General features: G+C 40.5%; 1 protein-coding gene across 1 annotated transcript in view; it reads right to left on the bottom strand.

The window, feature by feature from the left end:
• LOC126355359 (uncharacterized) overlaps positions 1 to 20,239 on the bottom strand; it is a 255,309-nt gene that overhangs the window by 43,263 nt on the left and 191,807 nt on the right. Inside the window, exon 7 of the mRNA XM_050005653.1 lies at positions 8,016 to 8,165. Coding sequence (XP_049861610.1) covers positions 8,016 to 8,165 — 150 coding nt within the window. The remainder of the gene's footprint in view (positions 1 to 8,015; positions 8,166 to 20,239) is intronic.

The raw sequence follows: 20,239 nt of genomic DNA on the forward strand, positions 1-20,239 counted from the left end.
GAGAGATTTTATATCTAAGCCTGTTCATTGTCCCTAGCAGTACAGTTATCATCAGTCTGTTGCACAGTACAATAGTATACTTGGTGCAGCCAGAAAAAAAATTCAAAGATATTTTCCAGCGATGACAGAGGCAGAACAGTATGGGTCTATAGTCAGGCAGACTTCCAGTGAGAAGGAACTGTCAATGGTGCAGCTGTGAACATGGAGCTATTGTGTCACCCTCAATAAACTGTGTACCCGAGCTGGCAACATAGCAGGATGACATCATCATAATGGGGGTAGATCATCATAATGGTGATTGCAAAGTGTCACTACAAAGCTTAAGTTGGACAAAAGAGTAACTATTTAGCATACTGATATGCAGAAAGAGCATCTGAAAGCCGAAACAGTGAATTGCAGAAGCGACCGAGAGAGCTGACAAAACGAGAAAAGAAGGTTGAACAACATCTTTGCCATCTCACCATAGCAGAGCACAAAAGCCAATCCTGCATAAACAGTACATCTGTTCTGGTAGAGTTATATTCAGTTTGAAGCTGTCTTGTCAAGAGGGGAGGCCAGCCTTCTGCCTGTCTAGTTGCCTTCAATCTTCTATGGAGCAACAAGTTCTGCCAGGAGGGACTTAGTCGTCGTAAACTGCAGCACCAACTACTGAGTCAAGACTTCGAAGAGTATGGGCACCATCATCTGGCAGGCCTTCTGGAGGTTTAACTAGCAATACTGGGGATGAGAGAGTCGTTCATCACCGTGTGGGTGTGCCACTGCTGCCACTTGCCTCTGTTCCTGTGGCAGACTTCAATGGTGCCAGACTCTCTCTTATCAGGAGACTGTGGCATCCATCTGCATGACTATTCATACTCCGAGAAGTCCTGGGATATGAATAAACCATGTAAAACCTAAATTAGGATTGAAACATCCATGCAGATTGAAACTGTGTGCCGGGCCGAGACTCGAACTCGGGACCTTTGCCTTTCGCGGGTAAGTGCTCTACCAACTGAGCTATCCAAGCACGACTCACGCCCTGTCCTCACAGCTTTACTTCTGCCAGTATCTCGTCTCCTACCTTCCAAACTTTGGAAGTTGGTAGAGCACTTGCCCGCAAAAGGCAAAGGTCCCGAGTTTGAGTCTCGGTCCGGCACACAGTTTTAATCTGCCAGGAAGTTTCATATCAGCACACACTCCGCTGCAGAGTGAAAATCTCATTCTAAATCAGGATTGTTAGAGACAATGGAACCACTTTCCTGCTAGAAACAATCTGTCACCAGAAAGTATGGTCACTGACAGGTATTGTGAGGCACCATGAGAGATTTTCTATTTAAGCCTGTTCATTGTACCTAGCAGTACATTTATCATCAATCTGTTGCACAGCACAATCTTCCCTGTGTGCAGTGTAACACAGGGCCATGGATGCCCTGGTAACTTCTCTGGGAAGCTATTGCCTACCTTAGGCAGCACAGACAAAGATGCATGCTAACTTTGTGGGGCAACAGCGTTGTGGCGGCACTAATGCTGATGCCACTGACTCTGCTGCCACTTCTGTGGCTGTGGGTCACACCCTGCTCAGCACGTACTGAGTGGGCATTTACAGCTTTCACTCCCACCACTGTTAGCTGCTTGAACATTGACACACCAATTGTTGTATTTTGCGGATAACAAATGTTTATACTGCAATACAAATAACAGAATGTACAGGTTGTAATACCAACAATTGTACAAAACGGAGAGATCACTACTCACTGTAAAGATGACATGCTGAATTGCGGACAGTGTAAGGTAATTTGGGATAGTATGGCCAGACAGCAGTTATGCTGGAAATGAAAATATCTGCTATCGAAAAATGGATGGGATGTGAAAAGCACAAACACAAGTCAATACATTTATAGACCAATCATTCCCAGATAAAGAGAAGGCAGCCTTCAACAGTTTCAGGTGGTTTAAATTACTTGGTTACATAACTGAATATAATTACTGTACATGACTTTGCACTTAAGCAAATAATGTAGGGTGTGCTTGTAATGTGAGTCCTTGGATTTGTTGGATACCTAATCATTGAAACAGAAGTCATTTGAAAACGAGCTCTTCCAAGTAGCCCGTTATTTAAATTTAAAGTACAGAAGCAGAAATAATATGTTGGGCTGGTGCACTTCAATCGAAATGTTTCATAGTAGAATTAAGTTATAAAGATGTTAAGAACAACTGCAAAGTTAGTTATCATTTTATTATGAAGACACCAATCAGTTTTATCTTTGTAGAGCCAGACAAGTATTTACATGTTTCATATCTTGTGCAAATACGTCATTAAATGAAGGGAGAGGGGTGAATCAGTGCCAAAACATGGAATTATTCCTGGTTACGTAAATCTGATAGCATGCCATAAATTAGTACTGATTTTAATTTTCCGTGCTTAAGAATAAAATTATGTATTAAATACAGAGTGAAAATAGTGTAATGCAAAAATGTTCAAATGTGTGTGAAATCTTATTGGACTTAACTGCTAAGGTCATCAGTCCCTAAGCTTACACACTACTTAACCTAAATTATCTTAAGGACACACACACACACCCATGCCCGAGGGAGGGCACCAGCCGCACAGTCCATGACAGCAGCGCCTTAGACTGTTCGACTAATCCCGCATGGCAGTGTAATGCAATATGGACATGAAAGTACTTGTTTTGTGTTTTGATGAGCATTCATAGTTCCAATGCATAGTACTTTTTCTTTTAATTGCAACAAATTACAAAATTATGTGGTGATAAATGTGTGTAAAATTATATAATGCATTTAGGTTTAAGTATTTAAATCTTATAAAATTGTAAAAAATTTGTGGCCATGTTTAGGAATTATTTTGATTAATGTAGTGTCACGTGACCCAACTCAGGACCGGAGACATGAGCGTGAAAGTGGGGCTTTTGGTCATTGTCTATTGTGGTGGTAAGTTCAGAGCGGCAAAGTGCCACGAGTGTAAGCATGGACACCAGTGTATGCGCATAAACTGTGGAGGAACAACGTGAAAGTGTGAGACAATAAACCATGTGTATGAACTGCACTGATTATTGTTTATCCAGATCGGATTTATCTATGAACTTTAATATGCATAGTAACAAAGTTAGAAGCTCTTTTTTTTTAATATATAAGTTTCAATATGAACTTATGTAGTGTACCTCATTTTGCGCAAGGTTGTGGTATAGACAAGTGTGTATTCAGTTCACTGCTGTTCAAAGGCTAACAAATATATGACTCAGTATTAGGGGCGCAAATGCAACCATTCACTACCGATCCTCTTTGCAGATGAGCTACATGTAAAATAGGTAGCCAGAGTACAGTTGCAACAGACACAATGAAAAGACTGTTACATATAGAGCTTTGGCCAAAGTAAACTTCAGAAAAAAACCACACACACACACACACACACACACACACACACATTCATTAAAGCAAGCACATCTCACGCACACATGAGCACTGTCTCTGACCACTCCAATTCCAGTGAGCATAAGTACTTTTGTCATGGACGAGGTAAGTCAGTCAAAGCATTTACTAGCTGCCAACTTAGATATCCTAGAAAAGGATGATTTGCATAAGTTTGGGGGAGATCTATACCACAAGCAAACCATCAATGCTTCTGCATTATGTGAAAAGGTGAAGTGTTATGAAAGAAGAGATAGACCAGCGATGGAAGCTTTGTTACTATTATTAACAGACTTACTTAATCCTGGTGGACCTTTACCAGTCACAACAATTACGCAACATACAATACCAAAGAGAAACAACACTCCAGTGTACAGGAAACCATACAGAGTCCTAAAACACTTGCAACTGATAATGGAGGAATTTATCCAACAGCAGTTGGCTAGTGGCATTATTGAACATAGTGATATTCCAAGGGTTGCACCTGTTGCAATGGTCCATTGCTTTACATCCATTTCTAAAGTTCACTTTTTCATTTCCCTGATTAAGACTGAATAGCTTTTCTATGCACATAGTCATCATTTTTGTGAGTAGCTTTGTATCACAGAAAAAAGGCTGCAGGTCTATACTTCCTGCAGAACTTTGAGTCTTTTTTACACCTAAAACAAACAAGAGTAACAAAAAAACAGAAAAGAGTACTACTATTCACCATATGTTTGAACTGCTGATGATTAATAGAAAATACCCTCTTGCATTTACCTCCCTTTGACATGGGACACAGCAGGTTTCCCATAAGATGAAGTGAGTCTCACTGATTCAGTTCCAGTTTCAGAGCAAGGCAGCACTTCAAACTAGCTGGCTGGGAGCCCAAGTTCTCACTGGTCCCTATCACCAATGTACAGGGCACTTATACTAATCACTGACACACCTCTTGCAGTCAGTTCGATGAGTGCCAATAAATCCTGTATTTCCTGTGAAGGAGGCAATATCCACAGGAGAGGATAGTACTTGAGGTACTGTTGATATCTCAGGTACAAGTCCTTTGGCACTCCCCCCCCCCCCCCCCCCCCCCACACACACACACACAATCATGTGACTGTAGTCTGGGCAATTCCCAGCTGCTTACGAATAGCAACTAACTCGGCCCATAGTGGGTCTGCACTGTGGCTGGTCCAATGTTTTATGCAACTGTAAACTAAACATATCTTTTAATTACTTGGTCTTTTATGCTACAAGTAATACTAGCTCTCTCTAAGAACTGAAGCCATTAACACCCAACGACAAAATTTTTATTATGACAACTGAAAAACTTGAGATTCCCTGGCATTACTTGGATTGTGTTTTTCCTTTGGTATTGGTCACTAACAACCACATGAAGAAATTTGGAAGTGGTGGAAATTTTTACAATAAATGCAGACAATGTGCACTCTTATTGGAAGAAAAGAAAAAATGCAACTTGACATGTTACAGGAATCACAACCCACAGGTGCCAATTTGCTACGAAATATATTATGCATAACACTTGCAATTTCCATAACTTGTAACTTCTGAAACTTTTAAAAAATATATTTTTAATCATGCCGATATACCTGAAATATGGGATGAACAATTTTTTGGGTGATTATTTGATTATTCATGTTGCCTCTGAGTAATTCATATTCTCCAGTAATGGTGCACAATAACTTACTAGTTCACCACCCACACATTTACAGGTTCTTAAATACAGTGGCTGACCATATGTTCATCTGTAAACATCTTAAAATGGCCAGAAACTGCTGTGCAGAGGTTCTCCCAAAATTACATGGAACAATCTATACACCAAGAAAGTTTTAATGTCGCAATGTCACCTTCAGTTGGTGATCAGTGACAATCACTTGCTACAGTTTCTTTGGTTGTATAACTTTTTAGACTTCTTCAGTGTCCATTATCATCAATGAAACTGTGAGTAGATAAAATAAGAGGCACAGTTTACAACCACTGAAAACATAGAGGTAGACTCCTTTAATATTAAATCTAATTTCTCTTTTATATTCTTTGAAGTATACAAACATACATTATTATCATACTCTGCTGTATCTGCTAATTCTTATATTCTCACCTTCAAAGCCACACAGAATAATATTATGCTGTGGCAGTAATTAATAATATTTTGGTAGAGAATATGCTTTCATTATTTGTGTATTTCAGAATTATCTACGTCCTTTGGACATGAAACAGACCTTACAGATGAAGTCAATGTATTTATACTATTTAAAGATGCTCATTGTATCAACTCAATGTATTACTAAACACTGAATGAGACAACTCATCATGTGCAAGAAAAGTGGTGTCTAGTTTCAAGAACTCCACAACCCAGATATTTCCACCACAGTACCTGAAAAATTTTATATTCATATGATTAAAAATTATTTCAGGTTATTTGTACTGATGAGAAATGCAGAAGGTTGAACCTATTTTACAGCTCTCTCCAAAGAAGAAACAGAAAGATACTAATGTAAACACGCAACTACATAGAAACTTGCAATACAACATAGTATAACAATCCATAACCAAAATGTATAAAAACAGATTTCTACAGATTCTCTCACATAAATTTTCTGGGTTTGAAAACAAATAAGTACCTATTCTTTTCCTACTGCCTGAAAAGCAGTTAGTAAAAAGAAAGTTTAAAGGCACACTGTTTCCATTTCCATTGTCAAAAAATCTTCTAACAGCCGCCAATACTGGTATAGCCAAGGCACACCATGAGTAATGTGTGGGTTGATAGTACTTTACTCTTTGTAGTGAAACAAAGGAGAACAAACTACATACATTATCTTTCATGCTGTGAACAGAGTGTGAACTGAGGACTGAACGTGGAAGTAATAAAACAGTTTAGCTTTCACTAAGAATAGTTTTATTACAGTTTTGACATAAACATTGCTATTCACTAACTTACGGACACGTAATGTGTTAGAATAATTCAGGGCACCAACAACAAACATTGGTCAATCAGTAACGATTAATTCTTTCAACAAATCTTCCTTTACTCTAACTAATAGTGCCTAAGCCAACATACGAGTGTTGGAACTTAAATAGTGACAACTATTCATCCATAAATGATACAAAAGAGTTACATGTTTGCACCTGTTACTGTCCTTCAAAGTAGTTACCAGTGTTGTTTAGAACCCATTGCTACCAATGTGAAAGGCGTAGTATACCGTTAGCAGCGCCTGTTCTGTTTATTGTGTGAATGGAGCGGTCTACTGCCTGTCGAATCTCTGGAACAGTTCTGAAGAGAAAGCCACAAAGTGGTTCCTTCATCTTTGGAATCAAATCAAAGTCACAAGGACTTAAGTCTGGGGAGTATGGTGGATGGTACAGTACTTCCCAGTCCCAAGGACCGAACAGAGCAGCCACAGCTTGCGCTCTATGCGCCCACGCATGGGTTGCGTAGAAAGTGTTGCCACTGCTTTCGCAAAGCTGGTCGCAGGTGATGCTCCAAAAGTGAACAGTAATATAATTTAAGTCCTTGTGACTTCGATTTGATTCCAAAGTTGAAGGAACCACTTCGTGGCATTCGCTTCAGAACTGTTCCAGAGATTCAACACACAGTAGACCGCTCCATTTGCAAATTCGCACCATTAACTGAATAGGCTCTGCTAACGGTATACTACACCTTCCAAATATCTGGATAAGGGTTCTACACAATGCTGGTGACTACTTTGAAGGACAGTAACAGGTGAAAACATGTAACTCTTTTGTAGAGGTTGTGACTAAATAGTTGCCACTATTTAAGTTCCAAACCTCGGATAAAAGTACGATTAGTGATCAACATTTTGCTGATGATGACATTTAGAGATGAAGCACAAAAAAAGGGCCTTGGCATTCATCTTAATTGATTTGGAGGAACCATGCAAAAGCTGAACCTGGATGGTTGGAGAAGATTTGAATTTTCCTCTCATCAAGTGCAATTCCAGTGCTTAAATCACTGTGCTAAGTCACTCACAGCTGCTTACAAACCCACTAGATTGCTTCATGAACATATAATGCTACACATACAAGCAGTGTGTATTCCACTTTAAGCTTTGAAAATGAATGGCTCTGCAGATTTAAGATGTAAATTTAAAATTTTTGTCCATGATATGCACATCCCATCAGGAAGGAGAACTTTCAGGGATGTAAAACAGGAAACGGCAAAGCCATGTCTGAGCAATATCCTTACTTCCAGAAGTGCTAGCTCTGCAAGTTTCACAGGAGAGCTTCTGTGAAGTTTGGAAAGTAGGAGATGAGGTACTGGTGGAATTAAAGCTGTGAGTCCTGTTTGGGTATGTAAGTTGGTAGAACACTTGCCTCCAAAGGCAAAGGTCCCGATTTCAAGTCTCACTCAGGCACACAGTTTAAATCTGCCAGGAAGTTTCATATCAGTGCACACTCTGAAAATTTCATTCATGACCTATTTATTGTTAATTTATTTTAATGCTAGGAAACTGTTGGGTGAGTGGTAACTTAGAATGCTATATTACTTTAGTAATGATATTTCTCCAGCAAAAAGGTAGGTTTTTATTCTTTAACATATTTATCAATCATTACATACCCAAGAAAAACAAAAATTAATTCTGCACAGTTACCTTGCAAAATAGATCTCTATCAATCATAGTTAGCTGATAAGCCAATGTTGTTGAATTAAAGTTCCACACTGTTAACTTCAGATTCTTCTTCAGCTTCCGTTTAAAATATTGTAGAGTGCTATCATCACAGACATAATAACTTGTTCCAAACTGAGTGAGGAAAGAAAAAAATTACTTAATTTATTACTCTTACCACAAAATTTTAACTTGAAAATGTGCAGCTGCCTAGTTTTCTGTATTTTAATATAAAAAGTAACATAAATTCTTATTTCAGACTTACACAATTTACAATGAAAAATGAAGGAATGTGTTTATCACAAAAAGTGAATAACAGATAGACATTTGTTAATAAGTTACATCTACTTACCAATTATATTTGTAATCAACAACAAAAAACTTTACCTACCTAACTGTGACAATTGCAGCCAGAAGCAAAGCCTTCACAAAGATTCAGTAACTGTCAAAATAGTGCAAAATGAAGTTATTCACTCTGGAATAATAAGTTCCAGTAAAATCCCACTGAACATACAAAAGGACACTGACAACCTCAAACAATTAGCGTATTTTAATTAAAGGAAGATGAGGTATTACTAAACACATATCTGAGAAATAAATGGATAATTGGTAATGTATGATATAAGAAAATAGAGACTCCCTAGTTTACAAAATACAGTTGGAATTTGGAACGGAAATCCTTTACAGACTACATAATAATAGATGCAGAAGTCAGAAGATGCCTGGCAGAAGTGAAAGTACTACCAAGTAGTAATCTCAAGATAGAGGAACCAAAGGGATATACAGGGAGAAGGTTGAGACAACGCTTCTTAAAGATGAGAGGAAATACACAGAGGAAGAATGGAGGAGATCCAACAAGTCCTAGTAGTTAAGGCACTGGAAGAAACATGTGAAAGGACATCACCAAAAGTCAGACACAAAGAAACTCCATGGTGGAACACAAGAATTGCAGAAGCAGTCAAGAAGAAGAATAATGCATGAAGAGAATGGTACATAAACAGAATGGAAAATAATAGAGACAAATGGAAACAACTAAGCAGTGAAGCAGAGAAAATGATAACACTGGCTAAGATGAAGACTTAGGAAAATTTCACAAAAGAAATGTAGAGTTTCAAGGATGAAAAGAAGACATTATACCACACATTGGGTATCAGAAGGAAGCAAAAAGAAAATACTTCAAGATTCATCCACAAAGAAGGAAGATCCATATGGGAGGAATAAGTTGTTCTGAAAGTATGGAAAGTTCCAAAAACTATATGAAGAACAGGACGAAACTAATACAAGTGGTAAGGCAGAGGAAAGCAAAAGAAATAAAACCACCACACAGGAAATAAGAAGAGAAGGTCTCTAGATGTTGGATGTAGAGAAAGCTGCATTAGAAACAAAAAATGGCAAAGCTCCTGGAGTAAATAACATCACAGTGGAAGTGATCAAAGCTGAAGGACCTATCAGAATTCATTGGCTGTATAGAGTAATGAGTATAGTATGGACATACGGTAAGATTCCTGATGATTGGACAAAGGCAATTATTGCACTTATCTTTAAAAAGGACAACAAGGCTCTCTGTGAGAATTACAGTGGAACAGCACTACTCTGATGCCGCATGAAGATTTATGAAAAGATAATTTTATAGAAAATCAGGAACAAGATAGAACTACAATTAAGACAGGAGCAACAAGCATTTTGACCTGGAAGATCAATTATATGTACCATATTCACAGCCAGACAGGTTGTAGAAAGGAAATGAGAATTTGGGAAAGACATCTGCTTACATCCACAGATATAAAAAGGCTTATAACACTGTTAGAAGGGAAGAGATATGGGAAGGTCTGAATAGACTGGAAATGTTAGAAGGAATTCAACTGAGAATAAGAAACATGTACAAAAATTCCCTGAATTGTGTTATAATACACAGCAAAAACTCAGACTGACTTGTAATGGACTGAGGGGTCGGCAAGGAAGTACGCTCTCACTAGCACTTTTAATATAATCATAGATAACATCATAAACAAAGTTTTCCAAAGGTCAACAATAGATGATACGAAAATCATAGCGCATGAAGATGATACAGTGATTTGGGAAGAAAATGAGTGGAAACTGCAAGAACAACTAAATACCTGGCAGCGAGTAATTGAAGTAGCAGGCATGTAAATAAGCTTAACAAAAAGTGAAGTAATGAAAATCAGGAGGAAAAATCAAAAAATGAAGGATGTAAGCTGCACTGGAACAACTAGTAAAGAAGTAGATGCTTTCAAGTATCTAGCATGTAAATTACCCGAGAAAGGAAACATCAAGGATGAAATCTCTGACAGAATAAAAAATTGTTTGAAATTTTATTATTGTGTATTGGACATAATTAGAAACTATAAAAAACCTGCCAATGCAAAGATCATGAAATGCAAGTCATATTATCTGCCAGTTTTGACCTATGGATCAGAATGTTGGACTTGGACAAAGAAAGATCTGAGCAGAATACAAGCAATAGATATGCACTTTCTGCATAGGATCCTGAGTAAGATGAGAAGAGGCTGGATAAAGAATGAAACAATGTAAAACACGCTGCAGATGAAGCTCCTGAAGAGCACTATGAAGAGAAATAGGGGTAAATTGTTTGGCCATGTTAAAAGAATGGGACCAGAAAGACTTCCAAAGAGAGCCCTAGAAAGGCAGAAACTGGAAAAGGCCAACTAGAACACCACAAATGAGAGGGAGAGACCAAGTGAAGGATTATGTGAAACAAATAGGACTGAAATGGCAGGAGGTGCTTGTGGAAGAAAAGAGAAGCCTGGAAGAGGCTCTGTGAATGATCTGCACCTTTCAGAAAGAAAACGAATATGTAAAAAAAAAAAAAATGCAACTCTATGATTAAGTTACATAAAAGATGTATCATATTATAAATCATATTGTAATATTGCATGCTAGTGTATATAATATTGTGTATGTTTTATGTATATTGTTTGCAGAATTGTTGTTTTTCATGGAATGTTAAATATAATATTGTATACCTTGTACTGTATTGCATGTATAAACCCTGTTGTATATAAAAGCATATTTTGCATATGACATTGGACAAGCCAAGTTATAAGTACACTTCTGAAAGTGATTACTAGGGATACTTATTTAAAGTTACAAAAAACACTTTATACCTTAAGTATTTATATAACATTCATCATAAATTTCAATATTGTTTAGTAGGGTAAAAGCAGTGATGCTGTGAACATGACTTTAGAGATTTTCCAAAGGTTTTTACCTCAGTAATACCTTTTATGTTTCCAAGACGTTTATTATAAAGTTAACTCACATGTGGACAGTACCCTTTTGTTATAAGTAAAGTTTTGTTTTGTCCAGTCAAGTAATCATGTATAACACAGTTTTTTTTTCACTTTGCTGTCATTACCTATTACATTTATTGTAAGGAATATAAGGGTTTCCATAGTGCATGCACATGGTAATGGAAGAATACCACATATCTTATACAAGGGTTTGCAAGAGTCTCTAGGTTTTTATTCAGACATGATTCTAATGGTCCTTTTTGTAGTGTGGAAGTGCTATTAGCGGTTTTAGAGTTTCCCCAGAAAGTGACTCCATATTTAAGGCAAGAATTGAAGTAGGTGTAATATGCATTCATTACTGTTTTCTCACTATAGCATTATTTTAGTGAGCAAAGAAGGTAACATATCTTGCTCAGTTCTGCATTAAGATATTCCATATGCTTATTGCATTTTACATCGCTGTGCAGCCCTAGTCCTATGAATTTGGTTTCAGTACCATTACTAACTAGTTCTTCGTTGATAAAGACCAATGGGATTAACATGTCCTTACTCAGAATGTTGTGGAATTTTAGTGCAGTCAATTTTTTACTACTTATTACAAGTTGATTATTCTGTGCCCAACTGCTAAGTTGTTTTGTGACAGAGTTTACTGATGGCCATAATTGTTCTTTGCTGTCTCCCTTTAGTACAATTGTGGTATCATCTGCAAATATGATCTGTTTTGTGTGCATCCACAGTTACATTGAGATTATTTATATACACCAGGAACAGAAGGGGTCCCGATTACTGATTCTAGGGGTACACTATTTTTAATTTGTTTATAGTCTGATACATGTTCAGATACAGCTTTTAGGTGGATATTTGTGTACTTGATGCACACTGCCTGCTTATGATTGCTCAGGAAGGATCTGATTCAGTTGATGAACAAACCTCAAACACCATATTTTTCAAGCTTTGATGGCAGAATCTGATGGTCCACAATGTCAAAAGCTTTTGAAAGGTCAATAAATATTCCTATTAATTCCTGTTTCTTGCTTAATATAGAATTTATGCACTCGTAAATAGCAGTTGTTGTTGATCTCTTACTTCTGAATCCATGTTGTTCATTGCACAGGATATTGTTTTATTTACAAATTTCATAAGTTTGTCAAACATTAATTTTCTAATAATTTTGAAATGCAGGAGGAAACTGTGATTAATCTGTAGTTATTTAAATTATCTTTCTCACCTTTTTTATGTACATAATGACTTTACACGTTTTAAAGACATCATGTAAAGTCCTGGTCTGAAGTGAGCAGCTACATAAGTGCATAAATATTTCAATTAGGTTTGATGCACTTTTCTTTAAGATTGGTGCACGGACACCATCAATGCCTTCTGAGTAGGAATTTTTTAATCCTTTTATTGAATTAGCTACTTCATCTTGTGAGAAAGAACAGATGTACATGATCCTCTACAAGCACTTACTTTGTATTCACTGGCTTGAGTGCTCTTATGTAAATGTGATTGTATCATATTATCAGCAACATGTGAAAAAATTTAAACTGTTGACTACTTTTAAGGGGTTTGTCACTTTTATTTTTTTATTTTTGTGGTAGTGTTATATTTTTTCACAATGGTCTGTGTTCACCAAATTCTTTTTTTATGACACTCCACATAGCCTTCACTTTATTATATGAATTATGAATGTATTCATCATTATTAATTATTTTTGTTGCTCTTATTACTTTTCTTAGTACGTTTGGAGTATTATTTATAGAATGAGTGTATTTCATGTGAGCGAATTTTTTATTTACACATTTCATGAAGTTGTCTTTTCTTCTGGCATGAAACACTTATTCCTAATGCGATTGAACTGTTTGTCTCTAGAATTCCCCCTTAAGGTTACAGTTTTCAGTGGGAAGACAATTTGAAAGAACTGGATTAATGTATCAATGAAAGTGCAGAATTTTTCATTGATATCATTAATCTTGTAAACCCGTGACAATTTTTCTTTTGTATTAAGCTGTTGAAGTGGTTTACATTATCCTGATTATACCTTCTATTGTGGTTCTAACAAACATGTAATAACAGTGCATTTCATTTTTCAGTTAAATATTTGAGCAAGATGGTAGCTAAATCCTGCACTGAAATCTTTTTGTGAAGTGTTGCGTAAACTTTTCTTGACTAGAAATTGAACTAAAACTGTTTCACTAGTTTCTGTTACTCGTATAGCAGCTTTTACTTCAGCCATTAAATTATAGGATGTTGCAAGGTTCAAAAGTGGCTCTCAGTTTTTACTATTTGTGAGGAAATCAATACTGAATTTGCCGCAGATTATCAACTCACAATCAATTTTATTTAAATTATTTAGTAATGACTGCATTTTACTTAAGAGTAGTTTAAAATTTCCAGATGGTAATTGGCAACTGTAGCAATAATCATGTTGAAATGAATAATTTTTATAGCTGCAATTTCATAATCCTTTTTGAAATTTGATCTCATTAATTCAGGTAGGGCAGTTGTTGTTGTCGTCTTCAGTCCAGACTGGTTTGATGCAGCCCGCCATGCTAATCAATGCTGCGCAAGCTTCTGGGTTGCAGATGAAGAGTCGGAATTTTTTTTCTTTTTCTTTATTGTTATTTCAGGGTAGAAGCCAGTGGAGAGGACAACATTATAGAGGGTGACTAGGACTGTAAGGAAGGAGAGGGGGGCTTCTTTGAGGTGGCGGTATGTAATATGATCATGACTGGGAGCCGTGTTGCATTTGGTGCGTAATGTGGTGACAGTGTCTTGTGTGATGATGGGGTTGTTGAGATCGTACGGTGGTGTGGCCCCCAAGTACTCGAAGCTAGGAGCCAGTGGGGGGAGAGAAGTGTCAGTGCAGTCCTGGATGTCAGGGGAGAGGGAGTGTCCAGGCCAGAAAGGATGTGAGACAGGTGGGAGGCAAAATGATTGGTCTTACTGTTATCATCTGGGAAAGGATGGTCACTGTGTAGGAGAGCCAGTAAGGCAGTGGAAGGCTGACCAGTTCTTGAAGGAGTTGATAGGCAGTGAAGCATTAAGACGGGTGCATGTCAGTCACCAGGCCTGGAATTTTTTGGCTGCGAGCATGTTTTTAGTATGGTGTTGGAGTTGCCGGTGGCAGATGAGTGTGTCCTGGTCCCAGGTACAGAGGAAGGAGCGGTAAACACGACGGAATTCGTGGAGGAGGAGTACGACCTGTGGTGGTAAGGAAGGATGGTGAGGGTGGATGGCTTTGGTGGGGATGTGCACCTCAACAGCCTCTGACAAAGTCCGATATAGAAAGGAAGTGGCATGGGTGATGTCATCAAGGTGCTGATAGGCGAGAGTGTGGCATCCGACCTGGGTATCTATGGTATCCCGGTAGGCGTCCCAGTTGGCATGGGAGTAATCATGGATGAGTCTCGGGGGTGGGTCTGGGTCGTAGGCAGGATGAGGGCGACATCTGCCTGATATGGTGAGCAGGACAGGAAGGTGGTTGCTATTTATAGGGTCAAGTACATCCACAGTAATGTGTCCAAGGAGGTTTGGGGAGGCGAGGACTACGTCGGGAGTGGTATTGGATTCTGGGTGGGTATGTTGACGGAGAGGGAGGAGGTCATCTTGGAAAGTGGCAATAAACCGATGCCACCGCCGTAACTGGGCAGATGTGGATGTTGAGGTTGGCGGCAGTTACGTAGGAGGAGAAGATGCGGTCTACGTGGGTGAGGAAATCATATGGGATTGGGATATTAGTGCAGATGTAAATGGTGGCATAAGTGATGGTAAGGCTGGGGAAGAAGAGACTGAGGATCAGGTGTTTGGTAGGATCATTGAAGAGAGGTTGAGGCCAAACAGGGAGATGGCAGAGGTGGTCAATGGCAATGCCACCACGCTCAACAGGAAGGGGATTGTCGGTGCGGTGAAGGTTACATGGAGAGGTGCTAATCGTGTGAGTAGGCCGGAGAAAGGTTTCATTAAGGATGAAGGCATTCATGTGGTGGTGGGAGAGGGTGTGGAGTAGGAGATGTTTGTTGGTGGGGAGGGAGCGGATGTTGTTGAACAGAATACGGTGATGCTGTTGCACCATAGTAGGGACGTTAGACTTGGGTGTCGAGATGGGAGAAGGTAAAATGGGCAAGGTTGTGGGAACAAGTAGCATAGGTGTTGAGGTGAAAGATGGATCTGGAGGTAAGGGAGATCTGGTGCAGGGTATGGGGGCACTGGAAGGGATGGATGTTTTGAAGGACGATGGTTACAAACTGAATAACATCCATGGCCGTGGGGAGTTGGTGAAGCGAGTTGCCGGGGTGGGTGGGGTCATCGACAGGGCTGACGGGAACGGTAAGCTCAGGAGAGATAGGGGGATGTTTGGATTTGCATTTCTGTGAGTACGTGGGATGGGGAAGGTTGCAGGTGTTACAGGAAGGGGGGGAGTCAAGGTTGGGGCACTGGCGGAGGACGTGGAACTCTTTGCAGTGGGGGCAGGTGAGAGGATTACAACAGTCGAGGGTGAGGTGGATGTTGTATTTTAAACAACGGTGACACTGGTAGGATTGGGGCTGGGAACAGGAGGGGTTGACTTTGTATGCACAATGGTAGATAAGGGCTCCCTCTTTGAGGAGGGGGTTAATGGAGGGGGCAGATTCACTGAAGACCCTCATCAAGAAGGTAGGGCTGGCGACATTGTTAATACGGCACGCCAGGAGGATCTCCAGTTCAGAATGGGAGTTGAGCTCCGCCAGCACCTCAGCCTTCATGATCAACAGGCTGATCTTGGTGGTCACAGCAGTGAGGGTCGGCTGGTGGCGAGGAGCTTGGGGCTGGTGGGAGGAGGAAGCAGGCTGGGCAGGAGTGAGGGTAGCCTTGGGACCAAAGTGGATAATTGGGATATGGGCAAGGATATCAATGTGGAGGGTAGGGCTGGTGGATTTGATGACAGAGTCACGGCGAGGGACAAAGAGGGAGGTGGGGACAGTAGAATAGTACTTACGGAATAGGAGAGTGAGATTGCGGGCTTCCAGGAGGTGCATGTCGGGGTGGGTGAAGATGTAGATATGGGTAGGTGACAGAAGAAGTGGTGGAAGATGCTGGAGGGGGAGGAATGAGATCCATGAGATCTTCGGCTGGGGGTGATGGAGGTGGGAGGCAGGAGTTTTCTTGGAGCTGGTTTATTGGGTGGGGATGGTGATGGGGCGTTTCTTGTGAGCAGGATTGGGGGACAGGAGTTACTGGTATGTGGCTGGAGGTGGAAGGCCCTGTTGCCGTAGCTGGTGGTTGTGGCGGCGGCGGTGTCGGTGTTGGAGAAGCTGCAGCATTTACTGTGGCCCTATGTGCCACAACCTGCAGAATGGCAGGGGAAGGAGGAAGGGGAGGGGGGGGGGGGAGGGGGAAAAGGATCAGTCCATGTAGAGGGAGTAGGTGAAGCTGTAGGGGTGGAAGGGAGAGTGAACAGTGTGGGGATAGGGATGTACATGAGCGGAGGGATGGACACGGGAGGGTTAGCCTGTGCACACCATGTACTGATGGTAGCTGAAGCAGAGGGAGAAATGTACACCACAGAGGTGCTGGGATTGGACATGGTAGAAGAGACTGAAATGACAAAAGATGAAGATGAAGGCTAACACGAAGACACAGACGATGACAGTGTTCAGGAGGAGCCCTTGGAGGAAGGGTGCTGCTGGGCTGCGAAAGCAAGGAAGGGGGCCGAGGCCCCGCCCTGCTGCTGCAGCGACGGAGGATGGGCATCAGTTGCGGGCTGGTGGATATGGCGGCGGCAGCAGTGGCAGCAGCAACAGTGAGCACCAGGAGATGGCTACAAGGGGACCAGTGGTAGCGGCAGCAGCAGCGAGCACCCGGAGGTGGTGACCAGGCTGTGGGCTCCGGGAAGCAGCAGCGGCAGCGGCAGCGAGCAGCGGGAGGCAGCGACCATGCTGCGGGCTCCGCGAGGCGGCTGCGGCAGTGAGCAGCGGGAGGTGGCAACCAGGCATGGACAGCAGCAGTGAACACTAGGAAGCGGCATCCAGGCAGCAGTGAACACCGGGGGGTGAGGACAGGGCTGTGGGCGGCAGCGACGGCGGGCAGATGAACGGAAAGATGATAGCATTGGCTGGTACCCTTCCAATCGATGATACACTCTGAGTGTAGCCCAGGCAGTGTAATTCCTCGACTTGGAACTGAGGGAATCCAACCCTCAAATGAATGAGTGTCAGAAACCTAGGCGATGGAGACGCCAACCACACAGCCACGCAGCCTGCAGAGCTGTGGCACTAGACGCAGTGTTGTGTGGAGTACCAGCAGTAGTGAGGGCGTGGCGCGGTTTGTCAATTACGGAGCATTCAAACTTCTGAGAGTATGGAACCTGATGATGTGCTCTACGTCGAAAACTTCATGTCGAGTATCGATGACGTACAAGCATAAGGCTAGCTACTGTGCTACCATTTTATGGCAACAGCTTGCAACAGGGCGTTAGTTGCATGACGCACCATTAGATGTCAGCACCAGCCATAGCCGACTTAATTTAGTTTCATCTAGTTCTGCAGAAAAATATCTCAAGCAACTGAAGTTTTTGCAGATGCATCCATTACTTGCTCAATTTCCCTTTGTACAGCTGATATATGTGACTCTGAAAGTTAATTCTTTTTCGTGCGCATGCTTCATACTCAGTAAAATTTTCTACAACATGTGCTACATTAGTTGCAGCTCCAGAGGTTCCTGGATTTTAAATAGTGTAGCACTTAATGTCAGCACTTTTTGAAGGGTCTAGATTGCAAGAGCTCTTTGGGCCATCATGTAGCAGTACGGATATGTTGGGATGAATAGGGCAACTTTATGGAGATACTTTAGCGAACAGCATACGCATCACAACTAGCGCCAATGGTGGCCAAAGATGGACCTAGTGGCTGTATCAACAATGCAACTGAACCCACCGATTAAGCGTGTTGTTCATTTCATGTAAAATATGACGTACTGCAAGAAAAATGCGATGAAAAATCTGAGGTGCATAATAATGTGGTTAATTTCTGTGGATTGACCTGTAGAAGCCATTTGGAATATACCGGTAGTCTTTATTTTAGCATACATACCCAGTAAACAAAGCATTGGTAACCGTTTACATTGATTTCAAAATATACTGTTTCATCGTGAGACTTGATCTACAGAAATACGTCTGTTTTCAATTCTGAGGTTCGATGTCATCATTCGAAATGATGTACAAGTGTTGTGTGCCACGTTGCAGAGCAAATTATGAAAATGGGCTGCGAGCAGTGGTGTTTTCTTTTCCAAAACGCACAGAACTCCAACAGAAATAAATAGCTGACTGCAAAACACCGCAAAAATTTCCAGCTTACACATAATTCAAAGGTAAGCTCAACGTCTTTACGGTTCAGTTAGATTGTTTCAAAGTATGTGTGCTTTAATATAGAGAGAATGAGCAACTTATTGTGTGTTTACGTTAGCATGAAGTCTAGATGTTCAGTAACAATGTGATTTTTGTTGACCTGAAGCCTTTCTATAGCAGAGAAAGTTAACTGTATACAATACTGAATCATTGGCGACTGTGATTTTACCGAGTTAGTGTTAATACGAGGGCTTACTGAAAAGTAATGTCTCCACCTTCATAGCTCTTCAACAGTTGGCAGCATTGGTATGTGGCAGGTACTGACTTGATCTGTAGCCTCTTCTCTACAGTTCCAGTTTGCCGGAAGCCTTATTATTGAACGGTTGTGTTGCTGCAGAGTAAACTATTGAACCCTGCGCAGACAGTCGGTCAGTGTGATTTAAGCAATGTGCAGTCTTTGAATTCTTCACAGCAGAAGATGTCCCTCAAAGGAGATTCATCAGAGAATGAAAGCAGTTTATGGTGATTGTGTTGATTTGAGTGCTGTGCGTCATTGGGAAAGTAAGTTTAAAGATGTTGACTCGGGAACATCTGACCTGTGTGAAAAACAAAGAGTTGGACGACCTGTGATAGCAACCACTGAGTTCCACAAGCAAAATGTTGACGGATTCATTCAGAATGATTATCATCACTCAGAGAAAAACTGCATGCACAATTGGCATTTCACTAGAACGTGTAGGTTGGCTATTGGAAGATCTGTGCACGATGGGTACCCCAGATGCTGACTCCTGAAATGAAAGTGTACAGACTTGGAATTTGCCAGGAAGTCCTCTCATGTTGTGAGAAAGAAGATGCACAGTACTCACATCAACACAACTACCATAAACTGCTTTCATTCTCTGATGAATCTTCTTTGGGGTAACACCTGCTGTCAAGAATTTAATGACTGCACGTTGCTTAAGTCGCAGTGACCGAGTGTCTGCTCAGGGTTCCATACTTAACACTATAACAACTATTAGATGTTAAGGCTTCCCGCCAGCTGGAGCTGTAGAAAAGAGGCTACAGAACATGCAAATACCTCCCACATACCAATTCTGCCAACTGTTGAAGAGTTACGAAGGTGGAGGCATTACCTTTCAGTCAACCTTCATATATTTGTTCTCAAAGTAACCGACACTAATCCCAAGTTTACTTTGTGGCGTCATTTCCCCTGGACATTATCGTATGTAGCCGATAAAACTTTTTATCGCTATTTCAAGGTCTTCAAGCTCCATTTCACTGTGGTCCTCATTCTGAGACGTGGTGAATATTTTGACAGTTCCACAGGTAAGAAACATTCTTTGCTCCTTTTGAAACCTCGCCTTAAGGATACAGGGTACTTATAAATGGTGGAAAAATTACTATTTTTATTACTATTAAATTCTATAGTCTTTCCTGATTACATTGATATATACATTACAGGATTTCAAATGCAAAAAAATCAGAGATTGGTGCCTATTTATAACGTTAGATACACGAAGTACCTAGGCAATGGGGACAGTAAAGCTTCCAATAAAATTGATGAGTTCAATGTTTATGGTGATATCTTGGTAATAAAACTAGAGTGTTGTGGCCAT

The sequence above is a fragment of the Schistocerca gregaria genome, chromosome 3, assembly GCF_023897955.1.
Source record: "Schistocerca gregaria isolate iqSchGreg1 chromosome 3, iqSchGreg1.2, whole genome shotgun sequence".
Classification (NCBI taxonomy): Eukaryota; Metazoa; Arthropoda; class Insecta; order Orthoptera; family Acrididae; genus Schistocerca; species Schistocerca gregaria.